At 40.3% G+C, this 14886-nt stretch overlaps 1 protein-coding gene across 1 annotated transcript in view; it reads left to right on the top strand.

The window, feature by feature from the left end:
- The window catches only part of LOC135468506 (proteasome activator complex subunit 4-like), a 44651-nt gene that overhangs the window by 26490 nt on the left and 3275 nt on the right, over window positions 1-14886 (top strand). The window contains exons 25-43 of the mRNA XM_064746793.1: window positions 400-498; window positions 1696-1758; window positions 1973-2068; window positions 2853-2981; window positions 3802-3993; window positions 4823-4959; window positions 5517-5570; window positions 5960-6089; window positions 6514-6749; window positions 7069-7264; window positions 7837-8001; window positions 8244-8348; window positions 9023-9114; window positions 10380-10511; window positions 10887-11044; window positions 11327-11434; window positions 12505-12581; window positions 13325-13453; window positions 13971-14123. Of these exons, the coding sequence (XP_064602863.1) occupies window positions 400-498; window positions 1696-1758; window positions 1973-2068; window positions 2853-2981; window positions 3802-3993; window positions 4823-4959; window positions 5517-5570; window positions 5960-6089; window positions 6514-6749; window positions 7069-7264; window positions 7837-8001; window positions 8244-8348; window positions 9023-9114; window positions 10380-10511; window positions 10887-11044; window positions 11327-11434; window positions 12505-12581; window positions 13325-13453; window positions 13971-14123 (2451 nt within the window). The remainder of the gene's footprint in view (window positions 1-399; window positions 499-1695; window positions 1759-1972; window positions 2069-2852; window positions 2982-3801; window positions 3994-4822; window positions 4960-5516; window positions 5571-5959; window positions 6090-6513; window positions 6750-7068; window positions 7265-7836; window positions 8002-8243; window positions 8349-9022; window positions 9115-10379; window positions 10512-10886; window positions 11045-11326; window positions 11435-12504; window positions 12582-13324; window positions 13454-13970; window positions 14124-14886) is intronic.

The raw sequence follows: 14886 nt of genomic DNA on the forward strand, positions 1-14886 counted from the left end.
TGTTAAGAGGAGGTTTTGTACTGGGATATTTACTGTGATGGGCTTTGTGATGTGTAACTGTATGTTAAGAGGAGGTTTTGTTCTGGGATATTTACTGTGATGGGCTTTGTGATGTGTAACTGTATGTTAAGAGGAGGTTTTGTACTGGGATATTTACTGTGATGGGCTTTGTGATGTGTAACTGTATGTTAAGAGGAGGTTTTATACTGGGAGATCGACTGGGTTGGGCTTTGTGATGTGTAACTGTGTGTTAAGAGGAGGTTTTGTACTGGGATATTTACCGTGATGGGTTTTGTGATGTGTAACTGTGTGTTAAGAGGAGGTTTTGTTTTGGGATATTTACTGTGATGGGCTTAGTGATGTGTAACTGTGTGTTAACATGAGGTTTTTTGCTCACAGATTTACAATGCAGTCCTATTTTTCCATGGAGCTAAAAAAGATGACTTTGATGGCAGGTGGAAGAGTTTCCAGGTAGTGAAGAAAGGATTAGAGGATAAGGTATGTAAAGTAAGGGTTAGAGGATAAGATATGTAAAGTAAGGGTTAGAGGATAAGTTATGTAAAGTAAGGGTTGGAGGATAAGGTATGTAAAGTAAGGGTTAGAGGATAAGTTATGTAAAGTAAGGGTTAGAGGATAAGTTATGTAAAGTAAGGGTTAGAGGATAAGGTATGTAAAGTAAGGGTTAGAGGATAAGGTATGTAAAGTAAGGGTTAGAGGATAAGGTATGTAAAGTAAGGGTTAAAGGATAAGATAAAGTAAAGGTTAGAGGATAATGTAAGTAAAGGTTAGAGGATAATGTATGTAAAGTAAGGATTAGAGGGTAAGGTATGTGGAGTAAGGATTAGAGGATAAGGTATGTGGAGTAAGGATTAGAGGATAAAGTATGTAAAGTAAGGGTTAGAGGATAAGGCATGTAAAGTAAGGGGTAGAGGATAATGTATGTGAAATAAGGATTAGAGGATAAGTTATGTAAAGTAAGGATTAGAGCATAAGATATGTAGAGTAAGGGTTAGAGGATAAGGTATGTAAAGTAAATGTTAGAGGATAAGGTATGTAAAATAAGGATTAGAGGATAAGTTATGTAAAGTAAGGGTTGGAGGATAAGGTATTTAGAGTAAGGGTTAGAGGATAAGGTGTGTGAAGTAAGGATTAGAGGACAAGGTATGTAAAGTAAGGGTTAGAGAATAAGGCATGTGAAGTAAGGATTAGGGGATAAAGTATGTGAAGTAAGGATTAGGGGATAAAGTATGTGAAGTAAGGATTAGGCGATAAGGTATGTAAAGTAAGGATTAGAGCGTAAGGTATGTAGAGTAAGAGTTAGAGGACGAGACAAAAATTATGAAACTCATCAGCATGTCACCTTCAATAATGTAAATGACACCTTTCAAGATTTATACTCCTATTCTTTTACTGTTGCCACTGTGAAGATACTCATATTCTTTTACTGTTGCCATTGTGAAGATACTGATATTCTTTTACTGTTACCACTGTGAAGATACTGATATTCTTTTACTGTTGCCATTGTGAAGATACTGATATTCTTTTACTGTTGCCACTGTAAAGATACTCATATTCCATTACTGTTGCCATTGTGAATATACTCATATTCCTATACTGTTGGTACTGTGAAGAAAAAAGTGTGATCTCCTTTTGTTTATTTTGTTTATTCCCTGTTCTCTCCTTTTTGGTATTCAGCTGCATGGCAGTAAACATCACATCAGAGCTCTGCTGGTGGACAGGGTGCAGCTACAAAATGAGGTAAGGCTTGTGTAAATAAGACTGGAGGCTAGTATAAAACTTATCAATAGCTGGATTAGCTTGTGGCATTAATACTTCATACCCTGACAGCAGTGAGATAACTTAACCCAGGAAGAGCCCTGAGAGTTCAAACTGAGGGTATTCCGTGCACATGTATTCCTCACTGCGGGTTGTTTTATACATCATACATGTTATCCTCTGTGTATGTTTGCAGATGAGGCTGCTGTCCAGCACAGGCTCCACAATAACGGAGTCACATGTGATTCTGCTGAAGGATTTGCTCATGCTGGCACTCAGTAGATACAGTGAGGTATGGTCAATCAGTGTAGTATTGCCATGTATAGGTGGCTGCTGTATCTTGAGGTTAGTCTTGGAAAGAAATTGGTAATGTTCAGTTATTCATGTTGACTTTTCCTTTATCCTGAACTCATCAACCTAACGACAAAATGAAAATACATTTAGTTTTCTCGCTTGACATTTTTGGTGGGAAGCAGCGGTCTGCCCTTATTAAACTGTGCCCTGCTGCCTTTCTTAAAAACATCATTGCACCCTGCTTTCCTTCTTTCCAATCATTATTTCAAAGAATGAAACCCTGCCAGCGAGGGTACAAATGTGTGCTAAATCACAGCTTCAGGCCTACAGTATGAGTCAAGATATGTTGTTTCATTCTCCATGGTTTGGCATTCAGCGGGTTGTATTGCATAAGAACTATTGTACCACACAAAAACCAAATAGTGGAGAGTTAAAACATCACCTGAGTGCGTGTGTCAAGCCTTTTATAGCAGTTCATCATGCCTTTATTTGTGTGTGTGAGTGTGAAAACAAAAGCTCATAAGCATTATGTAGAGCATTATGTGAGAGGTGAAAATGATAACCCACGAGATGCTTATCGCAGGGAACCAATACTGAATGTGTCTTGTAGACATTATATTATGTTTGTGGTGATTAGATGAAGTCAGATATAGCCTTGTCATTAAGACTTACAAATCAGGAAAAAAAAACCCATACATGAACAATTGATGTGATGATATGCTTGCGGTGAAGGGGACGATTCAGATACATTGTGTATAAATCATGATGTGTTTCTTTGTCAGGTACGGAAGAAAGCCCAGGCCTCACTTATTGTGGGTTTCTATGAGTTCCCGTACTCGTACCGCTGTCTGCTCTCTGATATTCTGTCTGGGCTGAAGGATGACCCGGAGATTCCAGAGTACAAGTTTAAGGTACAACTTTATGTCAACACTGAAACAGTCCTATTATTCTTTGAAGGAAAGAACATTAACAAAATTTTTTGTTTTTTGTGATGTTTAAATATTGGCTGAAGGGCCTTAGTGGCCTAGTGGTTAACGTGCTAGTGCCACACAATTGTCTTGGGGCCTCTCACCAATGTGGTCATTGTGAGTTCAAGTACCTTTCTTGCTGGCTTCCCCTCCAGGCCCATCCCCGTTTCCTCCCACCATAATTCTGGCCGCCCTTGTAGAAGTGATATATTCTTATGTGCAGCAGAATACACCAATCAAATAAATAATGAATACTGGCCTTAAACCGTTCTGAGACTTAATTAAGATATAATAGCAAGCAGTGTGCAGATGTGCAATGGCAGAAATCACTAAATACTGACCTGGTGAAGCTTGGTGAGATCTGTTCACTACAGTAACCCAGCTGTTTGAATTCTCTTTGAAAGAATCTTCTTGTTTAATATGTTGTTATACAACTTTTCTGATGAAATGGAGTATAACTGCAAACATCCTTTGCTAAAGCCTATCTGATGGTTCAAAAGTCAATAAATGTAAACGTATTAAATAAGGAATCATTGCGGTAATTGTCTTCACAAGTTTCAGTTATTGGTCATGTACTGCAGTTATATGCGGTTGTGTTGCCAGGTGTCTTTGTTCTTCTTTGGTCAAGGTTCTTGCTTTGTCAAGGTTCTTTGTTCCTGTTTTGTCAGCAGTCTTTATTCCTGTTTGTCAGTGTTGTTTGTTCCTGTTTTGTCAGGGTTCTTTGTTCCTGTTTTGTCAAGGTTCTTTGTTCCTGTTTTGTCAGGGTTCTTTGTTCCTGTTGCTGGGTAATGGGAAGCAGTGTATGGCCATAAAGAGGAACTGGGAGAGCCTGGGTCAGATCTGGCCAGCCCTGGTCACCTCCCAGCACTCCGAAAAGCCTTCCATCCTCAAACTGATAGATGACATCATGAACAAGATCTGCAAGAACTTTGAGACAGTCACCATCATCTCTAAGGTAGGCGTCGGTCTGATGAAGGCAGGTGATCCGTCTCAGTGCCTGGTTACTCAGCGCAGTTGTAAGGTTAGATAATTACAACTACCAGGGCTAAATATTTTAAAGACATGTTGCCATGGCCCCAATTTCATGAAGCACATTTTAGCTAAGTAAACCCCACCTTGCACTTAATGTGCAACTATAAACTGTGAAAATAAACTAGGTGCAAAAGAAGAATGACACTGAAATTGACCCCAGGAACCAGTTGTTCAAAAGTATATTAAAGTTAAGTCAGGCTTAAATCTCATCCTGCCATGTCTCATCCTGCCATATCTCATTCTACCATATCTCATCCTACCGTGTCTCATCCCACTATATCTCATCTTACCGGTCTCATCCTAATGCAAAGTAACTGGCACTTTAGCCAGGATTAACGTTAATACTGCGCTTAAATCCTAATACTTGTGAACAAATGGGCCCAGGTGAATACTTTTATTTTAGCCTATTATTGTTTTGTAGAATAGGACCCAACACTTGTTTGAATATTTTTCATCAAAAGTATGACTATAACAGATTAACTTGCCTAACTAATACGTGTCTTAATTCTGAACAAAATCACAAACCCAACTGACATGAATAGTTTAACAGCAAGTTTTGAAATTTGGGAGCAGTACAAAACTTCTTACTCTAGGGTCACTAGATTCTGGCTAAATCACATTCGTTAGGCTTTTTACCCTTGTCTGATGTATGCAGTTACCTTGTGACGAAGATGTCTCCTATGAGTGTAAATGTAATTGAGTAAATCCAGAGTTGTGATTCTTACCTGTAAGTTTGATACTGTATACTTCAGGTGAGCTCTAGCAGTGTGTCCGATGCTTTGGCCCTCAGCCAATCCGCCTGCCCCAAACCCTCAGGCTTACCGCCTTCAGAGGATCAGATCACAGCTGGCTTGGCTGGTGAGGAGCAGAGGAACACTACAGCCAGCAGGTAACGTACATAGTCCTTCCATTCAATGATTGCTAGCTCAACAACAAGTGTATTTTATGAAGTTGGATATTGACAGTCGTGTTGTGACTATTTTTCTCCATCTATAAATGTAGACATTGTCTAGGACTGAAATATTTCCAAAAAATGGGGAACATGGCTATAGTTATTGCCATAACTAGCTCTTGACAATCGGATACCTGCAGAAGTCTGAAGTGGGACGTATTAAGTCAATTCAGTGATGCTAGACATTGCACTGCAGCACCCACAGTGCAATGTCACAGTGGGTAGATCTAAAATGTCACAGATGAAAAAGCAGCACGCAACATGTTTCGCGCAACACATGAGTTGTGGGGTTTAGCAGGCCTTTAGCAAGTTCTGTGTAATGGCAGTGTATTCTGTGTAGTCTTAGATTTATTGATGAAAACTGGTCTTCCACCAGTTCGACATCCAAGTGCATGTGTCACATATGGGAAAGTTTGTAACTTTACAAACACCATCAGGAATAAGCGTTTACGTGAACAGCATATGGGTTGTTAACATGTTTTCTTCTCTTGTAGGCTATATAGGAAGCTGGTAGATGACTTGGTGGAGCTAGTTGAAGGAGGAAAACTGTAAGTTTTCTTTTGATCCCTTATCTGTTAGATCTGTGTGTCTTCCAAACATGCAGCTTCTGCTGTGTACAGGTCTCCATTAGCCACCTCGTATACACCATATGTCCATGTAATGTATTCACACTCACTTTGACCAAAGTTTCCTAGTACTTATGCAAGCAGTTTTTTTCTTGACAGTCTTTTTTGTCAATTAATTTGAAAATGTTTGAATTCTGTGTGAATTTTTTTTTGTAAATTATCCTTTGATTGCAATACTTTGTAGAGCTTGCGTACCGATAAAGAGTGAAATGTGCTAAAACTTAATAGTACAATATTAGGATATAATCAGCATGTAAGCTATGGAGAATGCTTTCTGGTCAGCAAATACTGATAAAGAAAATTTGCTGCAGGCGTTGGAAGTTTGTGGAGATCGCGATGGAGCTGTTAACCTTGATGCTGCGTCATGACGTTCCACCTCCCCCGTCTGTCATCTTACTGTTCACAAAGCGTCTAGCTGATGACTCTCTGAGGGTCAGGAAGGTGAGCCTGCACCCTGAGTTCACCCAACAACCTATCTTTGGACTCGCAAGCTACAGCTCACATGTTAATAAGATTGTTACAGACATAACGGTTGGCATCAGAGAAGTACTGTCATTTGTGGTTTATGTCATGGTATCGTAGGATCAAATCTTGTGGAATATATTTGGCCTGTCTTGTTAACGGATTCTAATTAGTGATGTAGATTTGCTTTCCGTCCATGGTGTTGAATATTTGAGTCTCTGAATGTACCTTACTGTGCATAATAGTGAACAGAATAGCTCTTGTGGTTCTGTTGTGTTTTAAATGGAGTTCAGAAACATATTTTGGGTATTACAAAGTTTATGACCTGGAACATGAACTGATTTGTTAACACAAGTGACTTGCGTATGTCTATTCATTGTTGCTCTGCTTTGTCCTTCCACAGCTCGCAATTGGGGCAGTGTCTGCAATACAGAAGCAGCTCAAAAGACCGCATAAGAAAATCAAAGTAGACCCCTTCAGTATATGTGGAGCCCCTCGTAATGGGCAAATCGTACCTGGGGGCAGGGTAGACAACTCGTGGCATATGTATCCAAAGTCTGACGTGCCTCTTTCCAAAGAGGCCTGGAACCGTATTGTGTTTGTAGATAAAACACATTGGGGATATTATCAGTGGCCGAGGTAGGGTTAATGTTGAAGTATCTGTTTTGTCAGTACTGCTTAAAGATTTGTTACATTTGAATCAGTATGGAGTTTAAATTCCTGCCATAAACCTTGCTGCTATGCATGTAGATGAACGTCCAGAAGCATTGCAGTACGGCTTTTGCACAACTTCATGTTAAAAGACATCTTTCAGGCACATTTGGTACCCATTCCACTAACCAGAATTGTAATATATGCAGTAAAGAATTGTCACATCATACAGGATATGGTACATTGGCTTGTGCCCAGTGTTAACATGTAGTAAATGATGTATGTATATATACATGTATGATTGCAGCCAGCTGTCTGTGTATGCTGGGTATGAAGAGCAGCCTAAGGTAGACCGCACTGCTGAGGAGTTGACCCCTGGGGAACTTGTCATCTACACCGCCCTCAATGACCAGCAGTTTGTGGACAAGCTGCTTGACTTCATGTCACTCGAGGAACACAAGGGAAAGGACAAGTTTGAAGGGAAACATGTGACCTTGTTCAAGGTCAGTACTGAATCTTTAATCTATTATATTGTATTAGGGACTGAATAAATACATACATAGCCCATAAAAGTGTGATGGAGTAATGAAAGCATAAGTTGTAGTTTATCAGTCATTTCATAAACTGGACAGTTGTTCAAGCACAATCTGTATAAATCAGCACACTCTTAAACATAACAGGATTGTACATGTAGTGATTCCCCATTAGGAATTTGGCACTTGTACATGTAGGCAAAGTATTTAATGTTTTTTTCTTTAAAAGGTACATCAAATTAAGCTATTAAAATCAAATTTATAATAATAAATGAGGAGGTTAGGTTTGTTGCATCGATATCACATTTACATGTGTATGGGCTAATTGGATACAGTATTTCAGTGAATGTTACACCTGTTGCTCAGCTGATGAAGTGTCCTTTCAGGGTATATTCTGTAACTTTGGGGACATGTATTACAGTGAATGTTACACCTGTTGCTCAGCTGATGAAGTGTCCTTTCAGGGTATATTCTGTAACTTTGGGGACATGTATTGCAGTGAATGTTACACCTGTTGCTCAGCTGATGAAGTGTCCTTTCAGGGTATATTCCGTAACTTTGGGGACATGTTTCTGGAGAAGTTCAAGCCAGGTGTGGAGCGTTTGGTGACAGACAGGAGCCATGAGAAACACGAAAGCAGTCAGCGGTGTGCCATGGAGGTGCTGGCTGGTATCATCCGTGGCTCAAAGCACTGGCCTTACGACAAGGTTGGCACACCCTTCCCACCCAGCCTTTGTGATTATTTACCTGTACTACCTTCTTGCTTTTAAATTTTTAATGTAATTTATATATCCACAGAACCTCATGTTAGACACATTTCTGGTTCAGCTTGCTATATGTGAACTTTGACCAATCGTATCAAATTGAAAAAAAAAGCATCAGATGCTGCTGTAAACAATTATTTCTAATATGATGATGTCACTCATGCCAGTGTTTCTTTCCTGAACAGCTGCGCCCAATGTGGGACTGGGCAGGAGACATCCTGAAGAAGGCCTTGGTGAATATCACAGTGGAAACCATGGATGACTGGGGATCATTCTTCAGTGTCATTTGTGTAAGTCTTGAAGAGAAGGTGGTTGATTACTTGATTGGTTGATTCTGGGACTTATATAAAATGTTTCTAGTCCCTAAAACTTGGTGTGTTTGAAGTGTTAGACGTATTTCATGACCTATCTGTTGATTACCAAAAGTATGTGTGTACTGCAACAAGCTTTACTACTGTGACAAGCTTGACAAGCTTTACCACTGTGACAAGCTTGACAAGCTTTACCTCTGTGACAAGCTTGACAAGCTTTACTACTGTGACAGGCTTTACCACTGTGACAAGCTTGACAAGCTTTACCACTGTGACAAGCTTGACAAGCTTTACCTCTGCGACAAGCTTTACCACTGTGACAATCTTTACCACTGCAACAAGCTTGACAAGCTTTACCACTGTGACAAGCTTTACCACTGTGACAAGCTTACAATCTTCTCTTAGAGTTAATACACCTGTACAGAATCTTTTGTCATTTAGTTTCCCTTCAGGTGAAAAATCTGTACCAAAAGCAATACCTTACCTTGTCTCTTCTTCAGTGTATAGTCTCCTACGATGTGGCTTCAGTACTCCTGAGGTGGCACTATTAAACCGTAATCATTTACCCACATGTGAGGCGTTGTACATACATACATACATATAATATACCGGGTGTTTGATGTGCAGCTTCTTGTTTATTTCTACCACACCAGGAGAGCCGTGATCCGCGCAAGTTGACCTGGATGTTCAAACTAGTCATGGAGTCAGTGCTGACGGGGAATGGGGGGTCTTTTGGGGATGCCAGGTATGTCTGTATTACTTGTGCTCAAGCCTGAAGGACAAGCACTGCTGTTTAACCATTTCTATTACCATGTTTGTATTATATACGGTCAAACCTGTACCTACAACCACCTGTAATCAGCGTCCATCTGCCGTGACCAAACAATTTTCCATGTTAAACGACCTGTAATATGGGGTCACCTGTCCAAAGCATCCAGGGACCAATATATTTTGCCACCAAATTCTATATCAGCCTGTCTTGAGCGGCCGAGACTTTCAACAGTAATGATGATTGCCGACTTCAATAGTTTGTAGTGATTAAAAGTTACAACCTGCCACTTTGCGATGATAAGTGAAGTGTGAACATTATTGGTCAGTAGCACTGAAATTTACCGTTCTTTAATCAGGCCTAGCTGGTTATTGTCCGGACAGCCCTGCACTGTGGCAGTGGATTAGGTCCATGCTGAGGTCCCAGCTATGAATGCTATGAAGAGGGGGCAAACTCGGATATAATCTGACCTCCTGTGGTTCCTCCCATGAATGGTTTCTTTGACAAATTATCTGGCTTGCTTGGCCATTATCTTTGCAGGCAAATGGTGTTGTGTTTTCATTTCGCGTGGCCAAAATATTGCCTGTACCAGACACATGGAGAAATTTGTCTTCCTTCACTCGTACATGTTGTTGTTGTTTCACTGGCAAATATGAATGAACATCTCAGCGGTCTGTCATTTACAGTCCAAAACTTTGTTAGAATAGTAATTTATACCTACGTAGGCCAAACTAGCACATGGCTTTCTAGGGCTTGAGAATGATGGGAAGAAAGTTCTCCTGTCATGTGTGCCCTCATCTGAAACTCTTTCTATAATCGGCTGTTAAATGCGTGACGTCCATAGATCTACCCCACAAAACTTGAAATTATTGAGTTATTATTTTACCACAATTGTCATATTTCTATGAAATTTATATAGCTGACCAGATTAGTGCTTTAACAATTATGTGTAAGATTATTATGTAGGCCTACATGTGTAGATTTCCTGAAACTTAATTCAGTTGTCATTTGGTTTGGTCTTCACAACCTGTCTTATGTGGCCAACTGTCATATGCGGCCACTTTTTACGTGTCCCTTCACTGACCGCATACAACAAGTTTGACTGTATGTACAAACCACAGAGCATGGGATTACCTCTGATCAGTTGTAGGCTGGAGTTTTTATTTATGAGGAATGTGTGTGCTGTTGACACGATTTACCCTTCACGATTATTCTCACAACCATTTTCTTGTACTTCACAGCCGTCTGTTCATCATCCAGCATGCGATAGTACAGCAGGAGTGGAGAATACCAGAAATCCTGAGGCGTCTGTTCAACTCCCTCAGTCCACATCTGGCTCACCCCTACAAGAACGTCCGTGACAGACTGGGAGGGTGAGTGACCAATGACCATGATAGACAACAGGTTCAGAGTTCTTGATGATATTTACCCGCCTGAAGCTGGTTGACAGTGTCAGACACTGATCACTTGTGTCATACATGTTCCAAGTAACCAAGAATTGTATAGTTTGGTGCCAACACTTTAATGATGTCGTTGACGAAGAAGACCTGTGTGTGTAAGCAGAGTTATGGTTCGATTTTCATAGGACAGAGAAATATTGTGACTCTGGTATTGTAATGAGTATGAGTGAGTCCCTCACCCTTTCTACAGTATGTGTTTGTAGATGTATGTGTTTGTATGTGTTTGAACGTGTTTATATGTACTTATTTGTGTCTGTTTACGTTTATGTGTGTTGATATGTGTTCCAGCCTTCTGTCTAACATCTTCCTGTATGACTACGTGATTCCTGGTGGCGCCCCCACAGACAACCCCAAGAGGAGTGAACTCTTACAGTATGTCCTACCCCAGCTGGAGTGCCTGAAGACCTTAACACCAGAGAACAGTCCCAAGCTGGCAGATTCTCAAGGTGACCCTGTGTTAGGGTTAACAGCCATGGTTATATGTCGCTTTGTTGCTATTGTTGTAGAACATTTCCAATGAAATTTTGTGGTTTTCTTTTAAATCTAGGTAATGTAACTGTATGTTTCAAAAAGGAAACTTTTGTGCGATGAAATATTGCTATGAGTATTTCTGGCAAATTTTGGCTAGATGATGGTTTGACAAAAACTATGTGATGTGTTGAAATTTTTATTTACTGTCATTACAAAATATACTGTAGCCAATATTGACAGGTGTTTTTTACATCTAGTCACCCCAGATGAGGATAGTGGAGGTTCTAAGGAGGATTTGATGGAAATGGAGAACCATAAGGAAGAAAATGAGGAGAGAACGGTGGCAATACGGCTTTTCAAGACAGGTCTGTACAAATGTGACAATATGGCTGTATGACACAGGTTAGGAGTAGGGAGGCAATACTGCTTTTCAAGACAGGTCTGTACAAATGTGACCATATGGCTGTATAACACAGGTTAGGAGTAGGGAAGTAATACGGCTGTGCAAGACATGTCTGTGCAAATGTGACCATATGGCTGTATAACACAGGTTAGGGGGAGAGAGGCAATATGGCTTTTCAAGACAGGTCTGTACAAATGTGACAATATGGCTGTATAGCACAGGTTAGGGGGAGAGAGGCAATACAGCTTTTCAAGACAGGTCTGTACAAATGTGACAATATGGCTGTATAACACAGGTTAGGGGGAGAGAGGCAATATGGCTTTTCAAGACAGGTCTGTGCAAGTGTGACCATATGGCTGTATAACACAGGTTAGGAGTAGGGAAGCAATACGGCTGTGCAAGACAGGTCTGTGCAAATGTGACCATATGGCTGTTTAACACAGGTTAGGCGGAGAGAGGCAAATGCAGCTTGTAAGACAGCCCAGTGGAGATGGAGGCAGTAGAACTGTGTTTACACAAATGGCTTTCTGAGATAGATTCTTTCCTACGGCTGGGGTAATTGTAAAAGAAAGTGTAGTTAAGATTTAATTGCGAGTTGGACAACAACGTATGTTTTAACCTGTATATAATTTTTCTTCATTCATCCATTTTGTCACTGTAAGTTCAAGTCCATCTCATGCTGGCTTCCTCTCTGGTCGTACGTAGGAAGGTCTGTCAGCCCCCTGTCGTTGGTCGTGGGTGTTTCCCAGTTTCCTCCCACCATAGTGCTGGCTGCTGTTGTATAAGTGAAGTATCCTGAATGTTAGTATATTCACAATAGTAGAGCATGAAATATCAATCAAACAAAGTAAGTGAATCAATTTTGTGTCAGCATTAAAATCACCCATTTACGTATGTTCAATATCCACACATGACAGCACTGTTTTCTCTGCTTTATCCATGTGTATAGATTACATATATGACATACAGAAAATGGTGCTTTATTACATTAGAAGGAAAAGTTGAAGAATGCAGACATTGAATGTTTTTCAGTTCTAAAGTGGTTGAGTGCAAGCCTGGGTCGTATGTTCATCACCTGTACAGAGGAACTGTTCGCTCTTCTACCAATCGTAAGTGCTCATCATCATCTGTCTTTTGGTGTCTGGACCTGTTTCTAGGCTGTCATAAGACTTGGATAAACCAAGAGCATAACTTTTGGTGTCTGGACCTGTTTCTAGGCTGTGATAGGACTTGAATAAACCAAGAGCATAACTTTTGGTGTCTGGACCTGTTTCTAGGCTGTGATAGGACTTGAATAAACCAAGAGCATAACTCTTGGTGTCTGGACCTGTTTCTAGGCTGTCATAAGACTTGGATAAACCAAGAGCATAACTTTTGGTGTCTGGACCTGTTTCTAGGCTGTGATAGGACTTGAATAAACCAAGAGCATAACTTTTGGTGTCTGGACCTGTTTCTAGGCTGTGATAGGACTTGAATAAACCAAGAGCATAACTTTTGGTGCCTGGACCTGTTTCTAGGCTGTGATAGGACTTGAATAAACCAAGAGCATAACTCTTGGTGTCTGGACCTGTTTCTAGGCTGTCATAAGACTTGGATAAACCAAGAGCATAACTCTTGGTGTCTGGACCTGTTTCTAGGCTGTCATAAGACTTGGATAAACCAAGAGCATAACTCTTGGTGTCTGGACTTGTTTCTAGGCTGTTACAGGATTTGGATAAACCAAGAGCATAACTCTTGGTGTCTGGACCTGTTTCTAGGTTGTCATAGGACTTGGATAAACCAAGAGCATAATGCTTCGTGTACATGCGCAGTCTAAATTTCTTGTGTTGCTGGATGTTGTGTGGTATTTCAGATCTGTGCTGTGGAGAAGGAAACGGCTGACGATGAGCTGATGACCTCCTGCTCTGTAGTGATGGCTTACATGTCCCAGGCCCTCATCCAGCCAGAGCTCATCCCTGTGGCTATCAGGACTGTACAGGAGGTGGGTGTTCAACGATAGCTGTCTCACCTGGCAAGGCTCTTGTATTTTAAATTGTTTTATGCAACCAAAAACTGGAACTTTAATTCTAAATCTTCTTCATCTATTTTGACATACATTTGCTTTAGAAGTGCATTTTTAAAGGTAAGAAAAGATATTAAATAAAATATTTTGGTTGCAAAACACAAAGTAGGATACCACCTAATCTAAAAAAAAAAAAAGATAAAGGCACAAAACATCTTCTTTACATTAAAAGAATCCAGATTCCAGCAGAATGAGTAACCTAGTCATGGCAGTTAAAAATGTTAGGTCCACTAGAGTATATGGTACAGTGTGGCCTTGTTTTGAAGTTCCCTTAATATAACGCAAAATCTGATAAGACCTAAATGAACTGGTGCCATTGAGCCTGTGCATATGCAGTAATAGATATGCTAAAAAGTTTCACACATCATTGCTTTGAGTAACAGATATCAGCCCTCGCAGGTACTGTATGTTGTGTTTTCTGCGGTTGTTCACACAGGTGTCCGAGATGCCCTCCTGGCACTCGCGGTCTTCCATACTTGGCTATCTGCAGGTAATGGTGTTCTGTAACTTCTTCACCTTCAACCAGCCTCACATCATTCGGCAAATCAGGGAGTTGGTGCTCAGGCTTCTCTGTGATGAACAGCTGGAGGTAAGGGAGGTAACCCAACTGGTGTTCTGTCATTTTAGGTATTAAAACAGCACAGCTACCCATTAAAGACATAAATATGTAATGGTTCTAGATGAGCACCAGGTGGAAAAAAATAAAGAAATCATAATATGAGGAACTAACTATTCCAGAATGCTGACAGATTGTGCCAGATAATATGAGGTCAAGCTGGGTGCCCTGAGTATGGCATAAGACTTCAGTGAAATGAACAAATACATAAATTTAGTGAGTGATTTGCATAAATTACAGTTTTTTAGCTTTCCTTAGGAAGTCTTAGGGTTGCAGTGGCCACCCATAGTACATAAGCGGTAGTGATTTGCATATCTAAGATCAAGGAAGTCGTTTACCTCATAGCTGATTTTGCTCAGCTGTTCACAGGGTTGCAATTGCCTCCTATAGTACATGGATTGCCAAATACCGTTCACGATTTGAAAATCCAAGACCTCTGTGGTAAAGTTGAGCACTAACTCCCCCACAGTGTCTTTTACCACTGCATTGATTTGCAATTCTATAACCTATGAAGTCAGTGCTCTGCAATCCTAACGCATACAGTAAACAGTGATAGTTATGACAGTATAATAATTTCAATCTTTCTTGTTGATTTAATGGCAAGATCTTAGTACTTGATAATTAGAGGATAATATATGTGTATGACAGTGTCAATCATTCCACTTTTTTTTGGTTTAGCGATCAGTATTTGAATGTGTCATCACATAACTTCATGCAGTTTTTCAAACTGCTCAGT

Source organism: Liolophura sinensis, chromosome 6 (genome assembly GCF_032854445.1).
Source record: "Liolophura sinensis isolate JHLJ2023 chromosome 6, CUHK_Ljap_v2, whole genome shotgun sequence".
Taxonomy (NCBI): Eukaryota; Metazoa; Mollusca; class Polyplacophora; order Chitonida; family Chitonidae; genus Liolophura; species Liolophura sinensis.